This window comes from Onychostoma macrolepis, chromosome 14 (assembly GCF_012432095.1).
Source record: "Onychostoma macrolepis isolate SWU-2019 chromosome 14, ASM1243209v1, whole genome shotgun sequence".
Lineage (NCBI taxonomy): Eukaryota > Metazoa > Chordata > Actinopteri > Cypriniformes > Cyprinidae > Onychostoma > Onychostoma macrolepis.
This window is the reverse complement of record NC_081168.1, coordinates 4,070,943-4,092,450: the sequence shown is the minus strand read 5'-3', so window position 1 is coordinate 4,092,450 and position 21,508 is coordinate 4,070,943. Positions and strand designations below refer to the sequence as shown.

The following is a 21,508-nucleotide window of genomic DNA, read 5'->3' as shown; positions in this document are numbered from 1 at the left end:
CATTGTGCCCGTCCTCGGCTCATCCCATGCGCACCTGAGGCAGCCGAGGCTTCTTCTCCCCATGTCATCCATCTCTGTAATCCCACTCATCTGTAATTAATCCGCAAAGACAGGGGGCCAGATACTGGATTTGTAATGGGAAAAGCTCTATTAAAACCGTTGCTCCCTGCTGAAATTGTCAATGGCGGGTTTTTGTCCACCTAACTGGATTCTGCCTGTTATTTCATTTACAGACAGTGTTGACCGGTATAGCTGTGCCTTTTGATTCGCTGACAACACTTTTTCTTTGAACTGTGTCTCTCGTACCCTTCGTGTAATGGCCCTTGAGAGATTTATATTAAGGTGTTATTGGGAATTGTGCCATTTGTTGAAGACCTTGATGAAATGAGGGTGCATGCTCTGGGGATTTGTGAGCAGTTTACTATGGACTCAGAGGAGATGTCACTATCATCCGTACAATAGAATGACCCAGTCACACTCGTGTTGTCACTAATACAGATGTGTTATTCCGTGTCTGCATTACCGAAGCTGTATAGAGATTCTCCCTATGAATATTTACTTGATCTCGGCAGTGATTTTCTTCCTCCTTTGCATTTAAATGCCATATCACAGATGGAATATGACATTGAATGTGTGGTAAACATTGCTCTTCTGATTCAGTCTTCAGAGAGCTCTGTTTCCCGACATTTCTCAGGGATCATCCACTCCAGCATGCTAGACATATAAACCTCCTCTGACCTTTATCCGATAGTGTCTCACTATCTGTCCCTCATTATTCTCCCTCTCTCTCTCTCTCTCTCTCTCTCTCTCCAGTCGCCTGCACTCCAACAACCTGCACTGCGACTGCCACCTGTCCTGGCTCTCCGATTGGCTGCGGCAGAGGAGAGGGCTGGCCCCTTTCACACAGTGCATGGCCCCCGCCCATATGAGAGGTCTCAATGTTCCTGATGTTCAAAAGAGAGAATTTGTCTGCACAGGTATGGCACAGTGTTTACTTTCTCTGTCAGAATGTCCTTCTCCTGTCTGTTAGCTAAAAAAAGAAAAATGTGTATTATTAGAAATTACATTTAGCATATTTTGCAAGAAAATTAAGCTTGCATTTAGCACCTTATTTATTTGTTTGTGTGTTTATGCATTCATGCATTTGACATTATTTACACTGATGTTAATAACTAAACATTTATTTATTTATACTATTACTATTTATTATTTAATATTTATTTATTTACTTGTTTATATCTTTATTCAATTAATTACTTTTTTATTCATTCATTCACTCACTCACTCACTCCAACAAATTCTACCATGACACATACTCTTCTGACATATTTATTTTTTTTGTTTAATTTTTTTACACATTATGGCATTGAAAATGATTGGAGGAGTGTTTAAATACATTTGTCATGAGAATAATTTCACAGTGGAAAAATCTTAAAGGTCTGTACATAGGGTCTGTATTTAATTGTATTATTTTATTATATATATATATTAATTAATATTAATTAATTATATATAATCTTTCTTCTTTCTTTCCTTCTCCTGCCAGTCTCTTTTCTCAACTTTGTAATTAATTTGCAAATGTTGGCTATTACAAGTAAACACTTAGGGCCTTTTTATTGTGTTGTTTTATAAAGCCACTCCATACTTTGTATTTCTTAATGGACCTTTGGGTTTCATTGGTGAAAAAGTTCACGTTCAGCTCTTGTTAATTAAGCCCCCTTTCCCTCCCCCTCTGATTAATCAACTGATGAATATACTCCAACACAAACACATAACACGCTGCAAGAAAAAGCGTTTCTTAATTAAGCTGCAAAGCAAGACAATAAAACAACAGGGAGTCTGTTCGTGCTGATTATGTACTGTATTAAAAGCTATTTTCACCCGTCTTCATTTGTGCTGTTATTGGAACTAATATTAATTATCACACTTCTGTACAGAAGCGACATGACAGTTATAACTACTATCAGAAGGAATGCTATTCTATTCATATTTGACTCAAAATGGTGTTAATATTCCCTGTGTTCTCCATTTGCTTTCTCGTGTCATTAAATCATGTTGTCTTTAGTCAATTTTCCTCCTGATCTGTTATTTTTCCATCTTTTCCTCCTCCCCAGGTCCTACTCAGACGGAGCCAAGGTCATGCGCTCCCCAGGCGTCCATCTGCCCTGCCGCCTGCACCTGCAACAACAACATTGTAGACTGCCGTAGAAAAGGCCTGACGGAGATTCCTGCCAACCTGCCTGAGGGAATCGTAGAAATGTATGGATTTCACTCCTCAAAATCATTTCCATTCTCTATTTGTGTAAAATCTGCCTGTGTGATAAGTGCTTACCGCTGATATCGCCTGTGCGGTGATCTGCCTTCTTCCGCCTGTCATGTAACAAAGGCCATTAGTGGTGCGGTGTAGCAGCCTCATTAGCGAGTGCGTTAACGCCGTGCCGCAGTTGCAGATAGATCTTGCTCAGTGCTGCTGGAGGTCTACCATCCCGTCTGCACGGTTTAGGTAATTAGACAACCAGTCAAGGATCAAAATGAGGCAGGTTATACTGAGCCCGATCTAACGTCCAGGAAAGCCGAGTGTTTGAAGTTGTCTTTAATATGTTGTGAGATGGTAGACCTTTTAAATACTAAGTATATAGTTCATATAAGTACTAATTTTAGTATAAGTACATTACCAAAAACCAAAATTGTAGTAATTGATACCGATGTCTGTGACATTTCATCATAGCATACAACAGCTGTTCCAATACCATTCAAGTAAACGGTCAGAAAAAAAATAAAGAGCAAAGAAATACAGTAAATTAGGAGCAGTGAGTGTTTTTCTTTCTTTCTTGTTAATAGCAGGGCTGGCAAAATTAACATGTTAATTGCAGTGCGATTCTTTTCTCTTTTTTTTTTTTCTTTCAGTTTAATGCTTTAAAAAGTATTTGATAATTAAGAGAGCACCTATTTTTTTCCTGGCATTCTTGGGCTAGCGTTACAGGAGACTATATTAGTATGCTATCAAGCATGATGAAATATAAAAGAGACGTAATTAATTTGGTAGACATCATACATATACATCAGACACATGCACGCGCACAGAAAGCGGCTTCAGACAGCGCGCCAGTAGCGCATTGAGTTCTTTTTCGATTTTACTGATGTAAATCAAAGAACAAAAGAGAAACCACTCACTGCTCTTCGCTGATTAACATTTGTAGCCTGATTAATATATAATCAGTTTATAGTTTATGCATATACAATTTAGTTACTTTTCAAAGCCTATTAGATGTTAAAAACAATGTCTTTCAATTATACTGTAGTGTTGAATGGCTGTAATTAATGGCTAAAACTGAGAGAAAAATGCATTTACAGTAATAGAGTAATCTCTACAGTAATCAGATGCAGTATTGGTATCAGTGATAATATCAGTTAATTATAGGCTACTTTGTAAAAATATGCCATTAAACTATAAAATATTTTAATTACAGACAAGAGTGCAATTAATTAGGTAATTTTTTAATCGATTGACAGCACTAGTTAATAGTGATTTTAAAGGGGTCCTATTATGCTTTTTCACTTTTTAATTTTAGTCAGTGTGTAGTGTGTATGTTTGGGCATAAAAAGATCTACAAAGTTACAAGTCCACTCCAAAGGGAGATATTTTGTTTAAAAAAAATCCCTTTTCAAGAACTACAATGAACGGCTCGTTTGGACTACAAAGTTGTTTTCCTGTATTTGTGACATCACAAAGCGGTCCATTAGAATATCATTAAAATAAGTCCCGCCTACAGAAATTCAAATGGGTGGCGGGTGGGGAGAACGCTTGGTTGAGCACTGCACGTTTCAAATTTGAAACCCGGTGCATGTGTTTTTATATCACTGTATTTCTGAAGGAAACCGACTGTCTTCAGAAAAGTCATTTTCATTTCATCTTGCATGTAATGTGTGATAAAGCAGCGTTTGTAAGCAGAGCTGTGCTTTGTGTACAGCGTTACCGGGGAAACCTCGCTCTGTACCACTCCCAACAGCACCTCCTGCTGGCAGAGAATTAATTTGCATATATATGCCGCCACATAGTGGGACTATGGTATAAATAAATTCAACTGTAAATTCAACTAATTAACTGCAATTCATGTTATAATGTTAGAATTTAAGAACAATAAACATAATACATATTACCGTTGCACTTATCTGTACATAGTAAATGCAGTTATTTTTAAGCTGTTGTTGACATCTTATCTAAAACTTGATTTAGCCAAAAAAAAAAAACAATAACATTACCACTTTAGTATGTCTATCCATGCGTGCAAAGGTTTTGCGCGATCCTCTTGTTCAACATTCTTTGGGTCTGAATTGATATGGCAATATTGATGAACTTGCTGCTTTGGCAAGGGGCGGGGCAGTACTGAAACACCAAGTTGTTCGCCAATCACAACACACTGGGACAGCTAACCAATCACAACACATTCCGTTTTTCGGAAGGCGGCCTTCATCAAACCCGAAACTAATCAAGCCGTTTGTGCCAGGCTGGGGAGAGAGGTGTTGTAATAATGTAAATTATGTGAAAAATAATGCGATTTTCGAACCACCAAACATGAGAGCATGTTCTAGTACACCCCCAAAACAAAATCAAGACTTTGTAAAAGAGCATTTTTTAAAATAGGACCCCTTTAAGAAAACGTCACTTTTGTGAATGTCCATTTCAAACTCGTTTTTGAGGATATTCTCTAAAACCTTGGTTGTCTTTGATGACTGTGGCTTTTTTGTTCGTTTCAGTTATATTTTTATGAGAAAGCCGCAGTTTTTAAAGCAACCATTAGATTAATGCTGTTGTCAATTTTTCTGCCTATTAACTTTTTTATATGACCTTTGCTTCATTGTGCCGGGCATGTTAGCTTGCGTAATGCTAATGTTAGCATATTAACTTTAGCATTCCTATTAAAAAGCAATCTAATTAATGTAATTCATACAGTGCCGCCGCTTAAAACATCTGACCTTGTTGTTGTTCCAGCCACTTCTGTATTCGGTGTCCTTCAAATGAAAGAGAACGTCCAAAAGAGGTTTTGCGGTATCCTCCAATAAACAAGGACGTTTTGGTTGCGCATGGGAAATTTGCAAGGCCAACATTTCCATTGTGCGCATAGGCTGGGACGTCGTGTTTAATGATCACATAGCAGTGCAGCGGTGCGCTCACACACATGCATACTGTTACAAAGAAAACACTCGAGTTTTTCAATGTTTTTTGGCTGTCTTGCCTCAGGCTGATTGAATGTTCTCGTGCTTTGGAGAACGTCCATATCGTCTTGGTCAGGGTATTTGGTATCCATATTGATTCAGAGATCCTTGTTTGCACTAAAGGACAGGTAGGTAACGTTAATTGCCCTGATATGTGCTGTTCCTCGCTGTTGTTGTTATGTCAATAGTGTATGACCTTTGCATAATAAATGGATATGCAGGCTAGGACACATTAGCCCAACCGAGCCCATGGCCAAAAACAAATTGGGCTAATGAAATGATGAATAACCTGGAGCATGCAGAGAGTTGTGCTTATTTCTCAGGGACTTGTTTTCCGTGCCCTCTTATCCCAGTGAGCCAAAACACAAATTGAACACTCAATGTACAGGCTGCCATATGGCTTTCTCTGTAGCCCTCCTGAAGGAGCATTAAGTACCGGCCAGACTCTCAAAAACAAAAGGTTCTTCAGCGAAAGACTCTTTTGAGCACTTTAGGTTCGACAGAGCACCCTCGTTTCATCAAGAACATTTTATTCACTCTTGCTCTATTGTTCTGTTTGCAATAAGTAAAAAATAGTAAATAAAAGTCATTCTAAATATTTTTTTTTTTAAATGGATTAGGTTATTCAGATCAGAATAATGTTTGTTTTTTTAAGCACAAGTGTATAGATGGTTACATAAAGAGCTAAAGAACAATGTTATTTGTGGAACTTAAAATCAGGCCTTTCGGTTTTAATTGAAACATTTATTTTTTAAGCGTGGGCCCGTAAAACACACCTACACATGCTTTCAGACTCTGAGAAATGAAATCACCAGCAGATCTGTGTTGCGAGTGGAATAAATGTGATATGGTGCATGTACATTTGCGAAACACCTACAGGAATATTACATTGTTTTCTTTTCTCTGCCGTGCCATATTTGTTTCGTAATTTTATTTTATACAATTACTAGCGTAATGGAAAAGTCAGCGTTGTGTAACAAAACATATCCATCTGTTCCCATGTAGACGTCTGGAGCAGAACATGATCAAGAGCATCCCAGCAGGAGCATTTTCCACGTACAAGAAACTGAAGAGAATGTAAGAAATTCCACACACAACAACACGAACTGATGATCTTACTATTTACACTATACTGATCAAAAGGTTGGGGTCAGACTTTTTTCTTTTCATCAGAAAAACCTGGAAAAAAATAAGAAGCACAACTGTTTCCAACATTAGTGATAAGAAATGTTTCTTAAGCAGCAAATCTGCATATTAGAATGATTTCTGAAGGATAATGTGACACTGAAGACATGCTGAAAATTCAGATTTGCATCACAGGAATAAATTGCATTTTAAATATATTAAAATAGATAACAGGTATTTTAAATTGTAATAATATTTAACTATTTTACTGTTATTATGCAGCCTTGGTGAGCATAAGAGATTTCTTTTAAAAATCTTACTGACCTTTTGAACGATAGTTTACGTATATCCAAAAAGCACTTTAAAATCAAGGCAAGGCAAGGCAAGTTTATTTATATAGCACATTTCATACACAGTGGTAATTCAAAGTGCTTTACATAAAAGGAAGTGAAATAGTCATAAAAAAAAAAAAATCACAACAATAAAAACAAAGAATTAAAAAATAATAATAACAATAAAAACAAGGAAATTATATAAAAATTGATTTAAAATGAATTTAAAACTGTTAAGTTTTGAATTTAAAACTGTTTACAATAGTCCACCCTGCTGGTGATAAAGGCATGAACAAGTTTCTCCAAGTCTTGACTGGAAACAAAACATCTAATTCTTGCAATGTTTTCGAGATGATAGTATGCTGATTTAGTTACTGCTTTGATATGACTACTAAATATGATATGACTACTTCTGGATTCTGGAGACAGAATCACCCCAAGATTTTTGACTTGATTTTTAGTTGATTGACTCCTAGAGTCAAGGTATGCATTCACCTTGAGAACTTCGTCTTTGTTTCCAAATGCAATGACTTCAGTTTTCTCCTTGTTTAACTGAAGAAAGTTCTGGCACATCCAACTGTTAATTTCATCAATGCATTGGCAGAGTCAATGGGGCTGTAGTCATTTGGAGATAAGGCTAGGTAAATCTGGGTATCATCAGCATAGCTGTTATAGGCAATTTGGTTCTTTCTCATTATTTGACTTAGTGGGAGCATATACAGGCAAAACAAGAGCGGTGCAAGAATTGAGCCTTGTGGGACTCCGCATGTCATGGACGTCCACTTAGACTTATGCTCTCCTATACTCACATAATAACCTCTCCCTTCTAAGTATGACCTGAACCATTCAAGTACCATCCCAGAAAGCCCGACCCAGTTTTCCAGTCCCTCTAGAAGTATGTTATGATCGACAGTGTCAAACGCAGCACTAAGATCTAGTAGTACCAGCACTGATATTTTGCCAGAATCAGAATTAAAGCGAATATAATTTATTATCTTAATGAGCGCGGTCTCTGTGCTGTGACGCTCTCCGAAACCAGATTGAAAATTGTCCAGGTATCCATTTGAGTTTAAGTAGTTGTTCAGCTGATTAAAACTACCTTTTTAATAATCTTACCTATGAAAGGAAGATTTGATATTGGTCTATAGTTGCTCAACATGGTGTTATCAAGATTGCGCTTTTTCAGAAGGGGCTTAACAACTGCAGTTTTCAGAGAGTTTGGAAACGTCCTAGAAAGAAGTGAGGCGTTCACCACTTCTAAGAGATCTGCTTCTAAACGGTTAAGCATACTTTTGAAAAAAGATGTGGCAAGTGTGCCAAGATAGCAGATTGACGATTTAAGGTGCTGTACCATTTCTTCCAAAATGTTGCTATCAATTGCTTCAAAAACAGACATAGTCACTTCTTAGCGGTCGAATCTGTGTGACCTCTACATAACTTGAGGATGTGCCAATCTCCTTTCTGATATTATTGATCTTCTCACAAAAGAAGGAAGCAAACTCATTGCATTTGCTGTTGGAGAGCATTTCACTTGGAATCTGACTTGGAGGGGAGGGTTGTCAGTCTCTCAACAGTAGCAAAAAGAGTGCGAGTGTTGTTTAAGTTACTGTTTATAAGGTTTGAGAAGAAGGTCTGTCTAGCTGTGGCTAGTTCCACATTGAAAGCATGAAGGCTGTCTTTATAAATGCTATAGGGAATTTCGAGTTTCGTCTTCCGCCACATCCGCTCAGCTTTTCTGCATCGTCTTTTCATACTCTGAAATCAGCTAAACATTCCTCAATTTTGACACATCTAGAAATATACACACTTTCTTTTTATACTTTTTCAGCCTATGCATGAACTCTATACCTGCTGCAAGTGATCTCCTGTCAAGCATTTGAAAAAATAGTAGAAGGGTTCATAACACGCACCGCAGTTTCTAGAGGCATGTCACCCTGCACAAGAAAATCTATATTTTAGACACAAATTCAGATATTTAATAAGATCTTCTCACCTCCGCTTTGGCAGTGATGCCTTGACGTGAAGAGCTCAGTATTTTGAAGAATATTCTCAAACAAATCTGGGCTTCCTGAGAGAAACACACCTTAGGGAAAAAAATGAATTTGTGTACAGTCCACTTCTCACCGAATCGTTGCAGAGTTTATTTCCACCCCAACAACCCAAAATGGAGAAAATCTAGCTTACATGACATTAGAGTTTAAATTCATTGAATATTCATATTGAAATATTATTAAATTCATTGAATATTCAAAGAAACAAGTCATTATTTATTCATCCTCATGGCATTGCAAAATTTAATTGCTAAAAACTGGTCCGCGCCAGTTCAAGTCATGTGATAGCTTAATGTGAGAAGTAGTAAATGGTTTAAAGATTAGATGCTAATGATGATCAGCAGGCAGTTTCTTATGTTCTTTTTTCCTCAGTATCGAGTTCGTTGGGTATTTATGGAGTATCGGCGTCCTGTCAGACAAATGTGCAAACCATCCCTTTGTTGGTCTAACAGTCGGCCGTATTATCTCTATTTATGTCATTACAGAGACCTGAGCAAGAATCAGATATCCGAGATTGCAGAAGATGCGTTTAGTGGCCTGCGCTCGCTCACTTCACTGTAAGTGTTTTTCACACACACACATGCAAACATTCATACACCTGAGCTGCATAGTAATGCATGTACAAAGATAATAGGCGTTTGTAAATGTAAACAGTCAGGTGAAAGGACAGGTGTCAAATAAATCAGCTGACAGAACAGAGACGAGACAGCCTACTGTCTGCCTGAGTGTGTGTCTTTCTCTGTGTGTGTGTGTGTGTGTGTGTGTGTGTGTGTTTGCTGACATCTGCAGCAGCGTGAACACAAGGGAGAACTTTCATTTAAATCACCTCTACTAGTCAGAGAGAGACAGAAGCCTCAGCGTGTGCATATTAATTTGGTCAGATCTATCTCCCTGCGTCCGGCCCACACAGCTGTACACGAGACAGAGCTCATTTACACATGCCGCGTGATTAAAGAGACGCTGAGGGGTGGAAGATGGGCTGCAGTCTCTCAGGGAATAGGAATAAAGCAAAGAGGACGCGCGAGATGACATAAACACACAACCACACATTTGCTCGGAAATTAGAGTGTGTTGAAGGAATGGTTCAGCAGAAAGTGAACGGCGCTCAAAACTCATATAAACTCATTCTTTCTTCTGTGAACACAAAACACATTTACTATGAATGGAGAACTTCAAAAGGAAACAAAACACCATAAATTGTCATAAAAATGGTCATGCACTTTATTTCATGTCTTCTGAAGCCATACGATAGCTTTGTAGCAGGAACAGACTGAAATGTAAGTCATTATTGACTGAAAACGTTGACAGCTGCCCTAACTCTCCACGTCTTGTTGATAAGAGAAGAATTTAGATCTGATTGTTTTAAACTGTTTAATAATTAAATCATTTTGATTCATTCTTTTGATTCAACTTACTCTTACAACATTATCAGTAACTTTTCTGTTTCTTACAGTATATACAGCTATATTGTATCGTATGACTTCAGAGGACTAGTTTTATGTACCACTTTCATGATTCTTTTATGATTTTGACTGCTTTTTTGAAAAACTTGAAAGCCCCTCTAAGAAAGACACATCCATGCTTGATGTGTTGCACATGGGCTAGACATATTGAGACGTTGTGGGCTGATTCATTGCGCTCTGTTTACATTGTATCTGTGTGTGTCTACAGGGTCCTGTATGGAAATAAAATCGCAGAGATCCCAAAGGGACTGTTTGATGGTCTGGTCTCCCTGCAGCTGCTGTGAGTGCTGCATTTATGACTCAGTAACCTTTAATGTCAAGAAGATAATGATTTCTGTGTGTGTGAATGTACACTTTTTCTTTTTACACTACCACTCAACGAAATGAATTTATTCAGCAAGGATGCATTAAATTGATCAAAAGGGACGGTAAAGATATTTAAAATGTTACAAAAGATTTTTATTTCAAATAAATGCTGTTTGGAATACTGAAAAATGTATCATGATTTCCACAAATTTTTTTCAAAATTGATAATAATAAGACAAATCAGCATATTAGAATGATTTCTGAAGGAGCATGTGACACTGAATTTGCATTTTATTTATATTAAAATAGAAAACGTATTAACTGAAATTGTAATATTTCAAAACATTACTGTTTGTAAATAAATGCAGCCTTTAAAGAGAATTAAAAAAATATATAATACATTTAAGATTTGTTATAATATTTTATCATAGTTTCATAATAATTTTGCTGAGAATTTTTTTCTGAATTTCTGTATTTTATATTTTTTGTATTTGCTTTAATGACGGTAGAACTTGATCTCTACAAATTTGTGCAAAGCCTGTGCATGTTATTTAGCATGATTTGATAACGTCTGATTAGTGACCTAAATATTATTATTCTTATCATGTTTTAAAATTGGTTTTTGTTTTAGGACCCCACTGTATATATGCATATGCTTCACAATGAGAGAAAAAAAATGGACTTGTTTGATTAGAGGAGGTAAAACCATTCTGCCTTTTCTCTCATGAAAGGAAGAAAAGCACTAAAAGAAGTGAAGAGCGCATGTAGTGTTTTGGCTGAAAGGAGCATCAAGTTTTATTCTCGTTTCCTCTGGGGGAACACTCTCGACATCATTAGCATGTAAATTGGTCTTGATTGCTAAACATGTCCCTCACACCTACTTATATTTGTGTAGACATGGAAACATTGCTCAGACATAATTTCTGCATTTAATGGTCCAAATTGAGGTGAATCTGTCGGCTCTAATGGGCCTGTTTCAGCTTATTCTAATGATTTGGGGAAATTCTGTTGGCTTCCGCTTTTCTTAACCTACACACTGCTGCCGCGGGCACAAAAATAAGCTCACATCACCTGTTATTATGCTTCTAAAACGCCATAGATTTACTGGAGCGGCCCGGCCCATGTTTTCACTGTCAACTGCCATAATGACACAAATTATCTGTGTTTTCAGCAATTAGAGTTCTTCATCCTTAATGGATTTTCTTAATAAGACCCTTTCAAAGGTACACCTCAGGGCATTCCAGCAATTTCGCAAAGCTATTTTGGCGTTTCTGTGTTTCTTTCTGTTTTTTATGGTTTTATTCACTCTTTTTTCTTTTGTTTTTCTTTTTGTTTTTCTTCATTTTTGAGATACTCAAACCTAATTAGTTCACCCTGTGAGTAGACTAACGATGCATGCGTTTGCTCCAAGACAAAACCTCATTACAATGGCTTTCAGTAATTAAGCACATGACTGCTTTAGTCAATTGTCAGGCGGCCTGAACGGGAGAGACGCGAGGGCGGCTGGAAGTGCGTGACATGACAGGAGTGATGGGTGCAACTCAGAAGCTGAATACTCCAGCAGTTCATCGACAACACATTCACTCCGGTTTTGTTAAAATTAGTGATCTGTGAACCGAGTAAATTACATCTATAGATCTGAATATGTTTCTGATACTTACATCAAGTCACACAGCTTTGAGCACTTTGTGGATCCCACACTGTGAATTTTTTCCCCAGTGAAATCTACACACTGCTCGTCTTTACTGATACAGTGCAAAAAACTAATTTTACTGCAACCATCATGCTCTCCACTAGAGGCTTTAAAGCAAAGCATAAAATCATTCAGAGAGAGCAGCGCTTTCCACTCAAGCAAATTGAAAATAAAAAGTCCTTATTGTCTCTTAAGTCTTTGGCAAAGTACCCGTAAGAAACATGCACTTGAAATAACAAAACTGCACTGAAAGAGGCTTCTATAGGGTAACTGATGCCGCACATGCTCAACAGAGCACACTAATAAGAGCATACAGACTTCTGTAATGCAATAAATAATCATCAGTCATCAAGAACAGCATACATGCCACAATGACACATTGACAGCAATAAAAGTATTTACATTGTTTTGTTTGCTTTGCTTTACGTTGCTTGTTTTTGTTTTGGTTCACTTTTCTTTGGTTTGCTTGTTTCGTTTGTTTTACTTGTTTTTGTTTTGTTTTGTTTTACTTTGCTGTTTTGTTTTGTTTGCTTTGCCTTTTTAGCTTTTTGTTCATTCTTTTTTTTTTTATTTATATGTTTATTTTTTTATTATTTTAGCAATACATCATTTTGACATTGTTAGTATTTATTTTAACAGTATTTTTGGGGGTTAGCCACTTAGGCGTTATGTGCTCTGTGCCATAATTCAAATGGTAAGACAGTGCCTATTATACACGTAAATTAAACATAAATATAAAAGCTTTTTTGTTTGTTTGTTATCGTATGTTTATACTGATGAGAAAAAACATCTAATGAAACTTCTGTTTACTCTTCCAGACTGCTGAACGCCAACAAAATCAACTGTCTCCGAGTGAACACTTTCAAAGACCTGCAGAACCTCAACCTGCTGTCTCTCTATGACAACAAGCTTCAGACCATCAGCAAAGGCCTGTTCACCCCTCTGCGCTCCATCAAAACACTGTGAGTTACACACACACATAGACACTCCATCCTTCACACCCACACTCAGTCCAGGAGACTCCAGTCTCTAAGCAACTGTTGAGCAGGACTGCCTTCACCCCGCAATTAATTAGCTGCAAGTAGACTGCAAAACAACAACATTAACAGCAGTGAGATAAATGTAAACTAAACAAATGAAAACCTTACACTGAAAAAAAAATAGTTCATGTTTATGAATCGTATTTTTATCACAGGATATTACTGTTTGATTATGCAGACTCCCTTGACTCTAATTAAGCGTCTTGATTTATCATTATGTCCGCCCTCCGCAGACACCTCGCTCAGAATCCCTTCATGTGTGACTGTCATCTGAAGTGGCTGGCCGACTATCTGTTTGACAATCCAATTGAGACCAGCGGAGCTCGATGCAGCCACCCGCGCCGCCTCGCCAACAAACGCATCAGCCAGGTTAAGGGCAAGAAGTTTCGCTGCACAGGTAGAGCTACACACATGCACACTGTTTAAAGAAGACTTTTATGCCTTTTTGAGTTAATTTGAGTTGCATTGTGAGTTAACTGGAACAATATACTAGAGTATGTAGACATTAACATTCACAAGGCTTCTTCATCAGTCCACCCAGAATATGTATTCACATTAAGATGCAAAAATGGGTCCTTTAGAAATCAAAATGTTATGATTGCCCACTTTACAGTCAGTATTCAGCAGCTTGGTAGCTGCCTGCTGATTTCAAATGTGAAAACGTTGTCAAAATACACTACCGTTCAAAAGTTTGTAGATAAAGAAGTATATATAATGTTTTTAAATAGGCTACAATTTATTTTGGTAGTCCACTTTAATCATTCTACTAAATTTAAGTAACTTTGTAGCTACATACATGTCAACTAACTCTCATTAATTTGCATCTATGCATCAACCAACTCCCATTAAAGTAATAGTGGACTGTTAGATTAGGGTTGCCAAGTTGACATGCGCTTGCAAAGTTACTTATAGTTAGTAGAATACCTGTTAATGGACCATGAAAATAAAGTGTTAGCAGATATTAAAGCAGTCTACTAACACTCTGATCAATGTTAGTTGACATGTGGTTACAAAGTTACTTATAGTTATTAGAATGTCTAAAGTGGACTATCAAAAACGTTTCACAGTGTTAACATTGAAAAAAATCTATGTTGTTGTTGTTTAGGATTCTTTGAAGAGTCGACAGCTCAACAGAACAGCATTTATTTGAAACGGAATTTTTTGTAACAATGTAAAAGCCTTTACTGTCACTTTTGATCAATTTAATGCATCCTTGCTGAATACAAATAGTATAATACGCAAAACCATTAGTGCAACTGTTTAAATTCAATGAGAAGGTGGAAAATGGTAGTGTACAACTAAATTATGGTTGGTTTTTGGTCCAAGATAACATTATAAAAGGACTTACACCTTATGAAACACGGCTCATGCAGTGAATCTACTAACTACGCTGTGCACAGTGACTTATTGATGGCTTGGAGTTCTGGCCCACCGATTGCTGCTCACATGCTTCTTCACACTGAGACTCCTCACATTCAGTGACGTCCCTTTCCTTTTCCTATGTGTGAGTTTGTGTGTGGCATACTCTGGCCTGGAGCAGTTCTTCTCACACACTGCCAGGTTTCAGAGTGCTAATAGGACAATGCTGGCTGTTCTGAAGCAGAATGAAGATGCCTTCTTAGAAGATGTTTTTACGAGTCGGAACTGGCCCCCACACGCAGCCAAAAGCACGGGCCCCTGAGGGAACTGATTTGGTGGGAGAAGTGCAGCCGCTGTTTGCTTTGATATTAAGCCACAGGTTTTTCTCATTAAACTTCTGTCAGTATATCAGCACAATAACAAGTGCAACGCCAGAGCACACAAACCCGCTACTGGCCCCTAGCGTGTGTTTGCACATGAAAATCTGTGTTTTATGTGTGTGTGTGTGTGTGTGTGTGTGTGTGTATATGTGTGTATGCAGGCCCGTAGCCAGCTATAAGATTACCGAGGTCCAGACCTCAGTAAATTTTGCATGTTCAAAAATAAAATTTATTCTCTGAATGACTAATTTGTCGTTTAAAACTCCTCATATGAATGTCTGCATGTATAATTCCGTTTAGATAGTTTGCAAGAATGTTTAGCATCTGTGGTATGAAAATTGTGTTGTGAGTGAGGGCGCGGGCGCAGCCTCCATGTTGCCAGATCCAGTTATTATATGTGGTTTTGGACTTGTCTTTTCCACTTAATTTGACACTCTAGAAAGTTAATAAAGAGGGAAGTTGCAGTGTAGGGTCAGCGATATATATAAAATATTTTGGTTTATTTTTATTCATATTTTGTGTTTTTTATTTGTTTTTATAGCAATATTTGGCAACACTGCATCGCCAGCACTTGAACTGACAGTGATCAAAAAAGCCCACGGACAGGTTATTGCTGTCAGGATAGCACATTCAGCAAGAGAAACGCAAAAAAAAAAATATCATGAAATGTCAAAAACAGTAGCATTTAACACCAGTACACAGATCTGTAGAACAAGCAGGTTACAGAATGAAATTAAATAGCCTATACGCAAACACTAGCCGTGAAGAAGTCTACGCTATGTCATTCAGTAGCTATAGTAGTTAAATTTTCACAAATCATGCTAAAAACATTCGTAAGAGCACCATCTATAAAGCAATTGCTATTAATGAATACCCCTAACCTATAGTAAAATAGGTTTTGATGCAATAAATATGTTCACCCCTCCAAAACAGAGGAAACATCTTTCACGAACATCTACATCATCTCTTGTCTGTTTTAAAGTGTTAGTGTATATAATGAGTTGTATTTGGACCTCACTAATTTTCAAACCCTGGCTACGGTCGTGTGTGTATGTGTGGTTGCAGAGGGCTTTGCTCCATTCCTTTCTCCTCTGTGATGTCTTTATGTGTGTCTTTCTAGTCCCTGTCTGTCTGTCTGTCTGTCTGTCTGTCTGTCTTTTCGGGCTTGTAATTCCCAGTGGGCTATTGTCCATGCTGGGATGAGGGAAAGGGGCCGGCCCGCCTGTGTGCATGGTGGCCCAGAGTTCTGGGCGGCTTCCTGGCTGCTGTGTCCTGGCTGCTCCTTCCTCCTCCTCCTCCTCCCCACCTCTCCGTCCCGCTCCGCTCCTCCACTCTGGCCTCTGGTGCAGCTGTCTCTTGTGCTTGATCTAACCATGTGCCGCCGCCTACACAAGCCTCACATGGTTCCGTCAAGCACCAGGGACCGCTGGACACACTCGCACACAGCATGGCATTCTGGGATATGTGCGGTGGCAGCTGTCTTTGCCGCCGTGAGGAGTGAAGGTGGTGTTCTTTAACCCAGGAACAACGGATCGCTTATGAGGAGCTCTAGCCGTGTTCTGCGTCTGCGTTTTTGCTTTAAGGTCGCTCTCGTAGACGTTTGGCTGGAAGCATCAGGGCAGCCGAACGGAGATGGTGGGAATAAGATAAACAGTGGCAGGCGAGTGATGGCTGATGGGAAGCAGACTTATCGCGGGCGGCCAGAAGCTCGTGTTACGCAGAAACTGCCTGTGTTTTCCTGTCAAAACACTTCGTAGTGCCAGACCTCCAATACCTGACCTCTTGCTCAATGACGCTGTTATCTGAAAAAAAAAAGAATGCAGATGATGAGGTTGTGTTTGCAAACAAGTGCCTGCGACTGTTTGTGGACGTGTTTGTAGGTGTAAAGAAAAAAGACATAAAACCAAAATATTAATTCTTATTTATTATGTGGGTAAATCTCATTAAAAATATGTCCCAGGTCATGTTTTGCCCCACAATCAAAAGAAAATGTAAGAATGAATTTTTTTTTTATTTGCATGATATCTACAGATCTTATGTAGAAAAATAAGTAAAATTTGAAATCTGAACCGTATTACAGCTCTTTTTAATATAAATATTACAACATTTGAATGACAAGTACAAATTTACATTTTAAATAGAAAAATATGTAAAATTGCGTTCATATATTTCCCCCAATTTTACTTAAAAATGTTATTTTAAGATTTTTTTACCTAATTCCCATTATTTGAAATTCGAACTGTTCTATTTAATATAAATATTACATTTTTATGACAAGTTCAAATTACATTTTATTACAACGGTTACAAAGTCATTAAGCCGTTATTAACTGTATTACAGACACTTTTATATAAATATTTGCATGAAATAACAAATTATATAGAAAAATAAGTAAAATTGTGTTCATGTATTTCACATATTTTTTATTAAAAAGGGTTACAAAGCCATTAAGAAAATTTACTTTGAGATTTTATTTTGTATTACTATTTAAAAAACACTTTTATTTAAATTAGTATGTAGTTGGTGCAACAAAAATCTTGATTTATAAATACCATTTATTATTGTATTTAATTTCATTTCATTTTAATGTGGAAGTGCTTAATTAATTGTCCTGAAAATGATGTCACAGTGCAAAAAGGCTTCATTTTTGTGCAAATACATTTCTTTTTTTTTTTTTCTTTTTTTTTTAGGTGACCTGGACATGTGGTTGACAGATTTTGTGAGGTTTAACCACGAGCGTGATGAGTTGAATAAGCTGTTTGAATGTCTGTCTCTCTGTTTGTGTCTGTTGTGTTTGTTAGGTGCGGAGGACTACCGCAGTCGTCTCAGTGGCGAGTGTTTCCAGGACCTGGTTTGTCCCGAGCGCTGTCGGTGTGAGGGAACAGTGGTGGACTGCTCCAACCTCAAACTCACCAAAATCCCCCCTCACCTGCCGGAGCACACCACCGACCTGTAAGAGTCACACATTTGAGCTTACAAACGCACCTGGCGACCCCATCAGTCATTCACGGGATCATTGGCCATTTACAATCTCACCTCGCTAATTCTTTCGGTGTCCCTCTGTCTCCGAGGCCTCGTTCCTCTCTCCTGTCCTCTGATTACGGGGGTCTCGTCCACAACTGAGTTGTGTGAATGAATGTCCAGGGCCTCTCTCAGGCCATTAGCCTCTCAGCCGTGTTTTCCCTGGGCAGCGCTAGTCAGGGTGACAATGCGTTTGCCCTTGTGTTGGTGTGTAGAGGACACATCAGGGTTTTCCCTCTGCAGTCCCATCAACTCGAGTCATCTGTCACACTCTCTCTTTCTCTCTCTCTGTCTTTCTGCGGCTCAGTGACTACAGCTTGCACCCGCTAGCGCGGCTGCTTATTTATAGAGCTCTTGCGGGAATGCTAGCAACCAGGAACCAGCACTTTATGTCTGATGTGCTTTCCCATGGCAGGCCCCGCTGGGGAAAGCAGCCCTGGGGGAAGCAAAAAGACAGACGTGGTGCATTTACTAGACTCTACTTTTACTAATGTTTGGAAAGTCTCTCTCAACCTTGCCTAGACCTTCTCTGCAGCAGCCTGTCTCGCTCTGTGTTTGCAAAGGAACACTAGCATACTGCTAACTGCTAATTTCTTGTCATTTCTTGGTTATACATTTGGTGCATTGAAGTCCTCCTGGGAAGTTCTTGTAAGTCCTTTTATAAGTTGGGAAATCGTAATTGCAATGTCAGGTGCATTCAGATGACTTCGGTTAGAGTAAGATGCACTGTAAAAAATAATTTTTCAAAGTTGTAAATAAAACAAAAATTGCTCGAGTAGATTTGACAGACAAAAAACATTTTTTTTGTCTTTCCACTTCAATATTTCACAGTTAATTCAGTGTGTTGCTTGTTGTTTCTTTGTAAATATTTGTAAACATTTACTTGCAGTTAAAATCAATCCCAGTTCAGTGTGGCAATGGATATTTTCTACATACATTTCAACAAGATTTTTATTAATCTACTAAATTATTAATAAAAAAAGCACATTGGGTTTGAAGGTGCTGTAAATTAAATTATGTATTCTATAGTAATTGTACAATATTATTACTTTTAAATGCAAAGTAACTATTCTTAATGCTTTAGATTAGTTTTATTGTAAATAAACATTAATAATCATTCCATTAATTTGAACAAATTTAACATTAAAAAAGACTGGTGATGTTCATGTGCCTTTAACTCGTAAATAACTAGATTTTTCTGACATGACTTGAATGCACCGGTTTTTGGAATATATCTTGTGTAATACATGCATAGAATAGGGGTTTTCAAATTATTTATTTCTGAATAAAGGCCCAATTATACTGTGTTTAAACTTTATCTGAAAATATTTGCAATCAAATTTTTTTTCCCTTAAGATGCTGTCAAATCAGTAACATTTTATGGACAAAAAAAGGTCCTATTTTCAGCGTGGAAATGTGTTAATCACTTTCACACTCGTGCAGAATTCCTGATTGCATAAATTCCTATCACAATTACTGGATTTTGCCCACAGATATTTGCAGAACAACTGTAAATGTGACCGAATTTTTCCAAATGTGATTAATTTTAGGATTTTCAACCAGTGTTTAAAACAAAATTAAATAGTAATTAATGTCAATTGGGTCCATATTTTATTCTTTTCTTTTTTCTTTTATTTATTTTCCTCCTTCCTTGCAGCTCCAGTTTGAAAGCCCTGCATAATGTAGCATGCCATTCCAAAATACACCATCTGTTTCCAGATGTCTCCATTTATCTGCATCGCCCATTAGCCCATCTTCCACGTCCACTGTTATTATTTGCAAAAATATCAGAGTGTGTCCTTCATGTTGTCCTCACTGGTGTTGAGGGACAGATGAATGTGTATGAGAGTCACATACCCAACGCTCACACCAGAGAGAGCGGTACTGATTTTTCATCACAATGACATCACAGTCCCAATTACACAGCGTCTCCCACATAAGAGACTTGAAGACTGAGACAGAGACAGAGTCTGAATGATAATCACTTCCCATCACTCCTACATGCTCCAGTGAGGTTTACAAGTGCTTTTTGCTCTGAGACTTTATCTTATTATTATATAGTAGCTTGTGAGTACTCTGTTTACTGTTGAACTATTAACCTCTCTCTCTCTCTCTCTCTCTCTCTCTCTCCACCAGACGGCTGAACGACAATGAAATCTCCGTCCTAGAGGCTACAGGGGCCTTCAAGAAGCTGCCAAACCTGCGCAAGATGTACGAACGGGTTTATTTCTCTTTTTCTGTTTGACTGCTGAATGACATTGGTGTATTTGGGAAATTCAGCTTCACTGTGGACAGCAGGACAAGAAAAGCTTCTGGAATATTCCAACCTAATGGGAAAACGCATGCAGTGATTTACTGTCAGGCAATATTTGCGGCCCTCTCCAAAAAGCGGTATTCGCTCAGGAAGAGGACTGGTGATTTATCATGCATGAAATTGCTTACTATCTAGCACAGTTATAAATTGGGCAGATCTAAAAAAGCCCGACCTTACATTTTACTGAAGCACGGTTTAAAATTAAGCAGTGAATCATCATAAACGTGTGTTTAGGATACAACCACAACCTATTCATATGATGAAACAAAGAAATTTGCAGTGTACCGTTGCAACCTGTGCTTTCTGCCATTTGCCAGAGTAATAAATAGCGCGTTTAAAAGAAAAGCTTGCGTCAGAGCGCACAGGAGTTAATGTTTTCCTCAATTCTGTGTTTGCAGAAACTTAAGTAATAATAAACTCCGGGACATCCGTGAGGGGGCGTTTGATGGGGCCGGAGGTGTTTTGGAGCTACTGTTGACCGGAAACAAGCTGCAGTCGGTCAGCGGACGGATGTTCAAGGGTTTGGGCGGCCTCAAAACGCTGTAAGTATCGCTACCGTTTAAGCTCATTTTTCATTTCTCCACTGTTGTCCTGCTCAATAAAATGAAGACATGTCTCCGAGCCACGTTTACATTCATATATTCACACGGTTTTGAATATAAATGCACAAACGTCAGAGTTACAGCATTGGAAATGCGCTCCAGGAATTGCTCATGTAGGCTATTTTAGAAACAAATTTTCAAGAAAAATTGCCTGTTCTCAGCAAAAACGGTGATCGCCAGGTCTAATCAAGATGCTGAGCGCGAGAAGGCATAGACGTCCTCTATGCTGGCGCGCTATCGGGAACAAAGATGCTAATACAATGCATATTCTGAAGCCTGGTGGTTAGAAAAAGCCTTCCTAAGGCCTGCTGTCGCTCTAATTAGCTTAATTGGAGAGAGAGGAGTGCATAGGAGCAAATGAATGGAATCATGGTCCTGCAATATTGGATTTAGTGGCTTTCAAATCCCAGGAGTATGTGTCCAAATTGAGTTTGCTCGTCTCAGATCCCTGTTTGTCAGAGTTTAATGCCGAATTTGCTGCTTTCGGGTTTTCATCACGGCAGACTCTGGTTTGCATTTAGCCCGTTTGTGCTGCTGAGGGCCTTTAGGAGAACCTGATTGTTTTGGGCAGCTCAGCCCTCCCCAACCGCACACGCACAAACTCA

General features: G+C 38.2%; 1 protein-coding gene and 1 long non-coding RNA gene across 2 annotated transcripts in view; one reads left to right on the top strand and one right to left on the bottom strand.

Moving 5' to 3' along the window:
* Positions 1–21,508, top strand: part of slit3 (slit homolog 3 (Drosophila)) — a 174,755-nt gene that overhangs the window by 109,985 nt on the left and 43,262 nt on the right. Inside the window, exons 8-17 of the mRNA XM_058798199.1 lie at positions 814–977; positions 2,115–2,259; positions 6,223–6,294; positions 9,211–9,282; positions 10,397–10,468; positions 13,006–13,149; positions 13,461–13,624; positions 17,768–17,918; positions 20,124–20,198; positions 20,700–20,843. Coding sequence (XP_058654182.1) covers positions 814–977; positions 2,115–2,259; positions 6,223–6,294; positions 9,211–9,282; positions 10,397–10,468; positions 13,006–13,149; positions 13,461–13,624; positions 17,768–17,918; positions 20,124–20,198; positions 20,700–20,843 — 1,203 coding nt within the window. The remainder of the gene's footprint in view (positions 1–813; positions 978–2,114; positions 2,260–6,222; positions 6,295–9,210; positions 9,283–10,396; positions 10,469–13,005; positions 13,150–13,460; positions 13,625–17,767; positions 17,919–20,123; positions 20,199–20,699; positions 20,844–21,508) is intronic.
* Positions 15,493–18,595, bottom strand: LOC131553491 (uncharacterized). The gene is made up of 3 exons (XR_009274193.1): positions 18,003–18,595; positions 17,782–17,916; positions 15,493–16,768 (listed from the first exon to the last, which is right to left on the bottom strand). It is a non-coding gene; the product is annotated as an uncharacterized LOC131553491 (long non-coding RNA).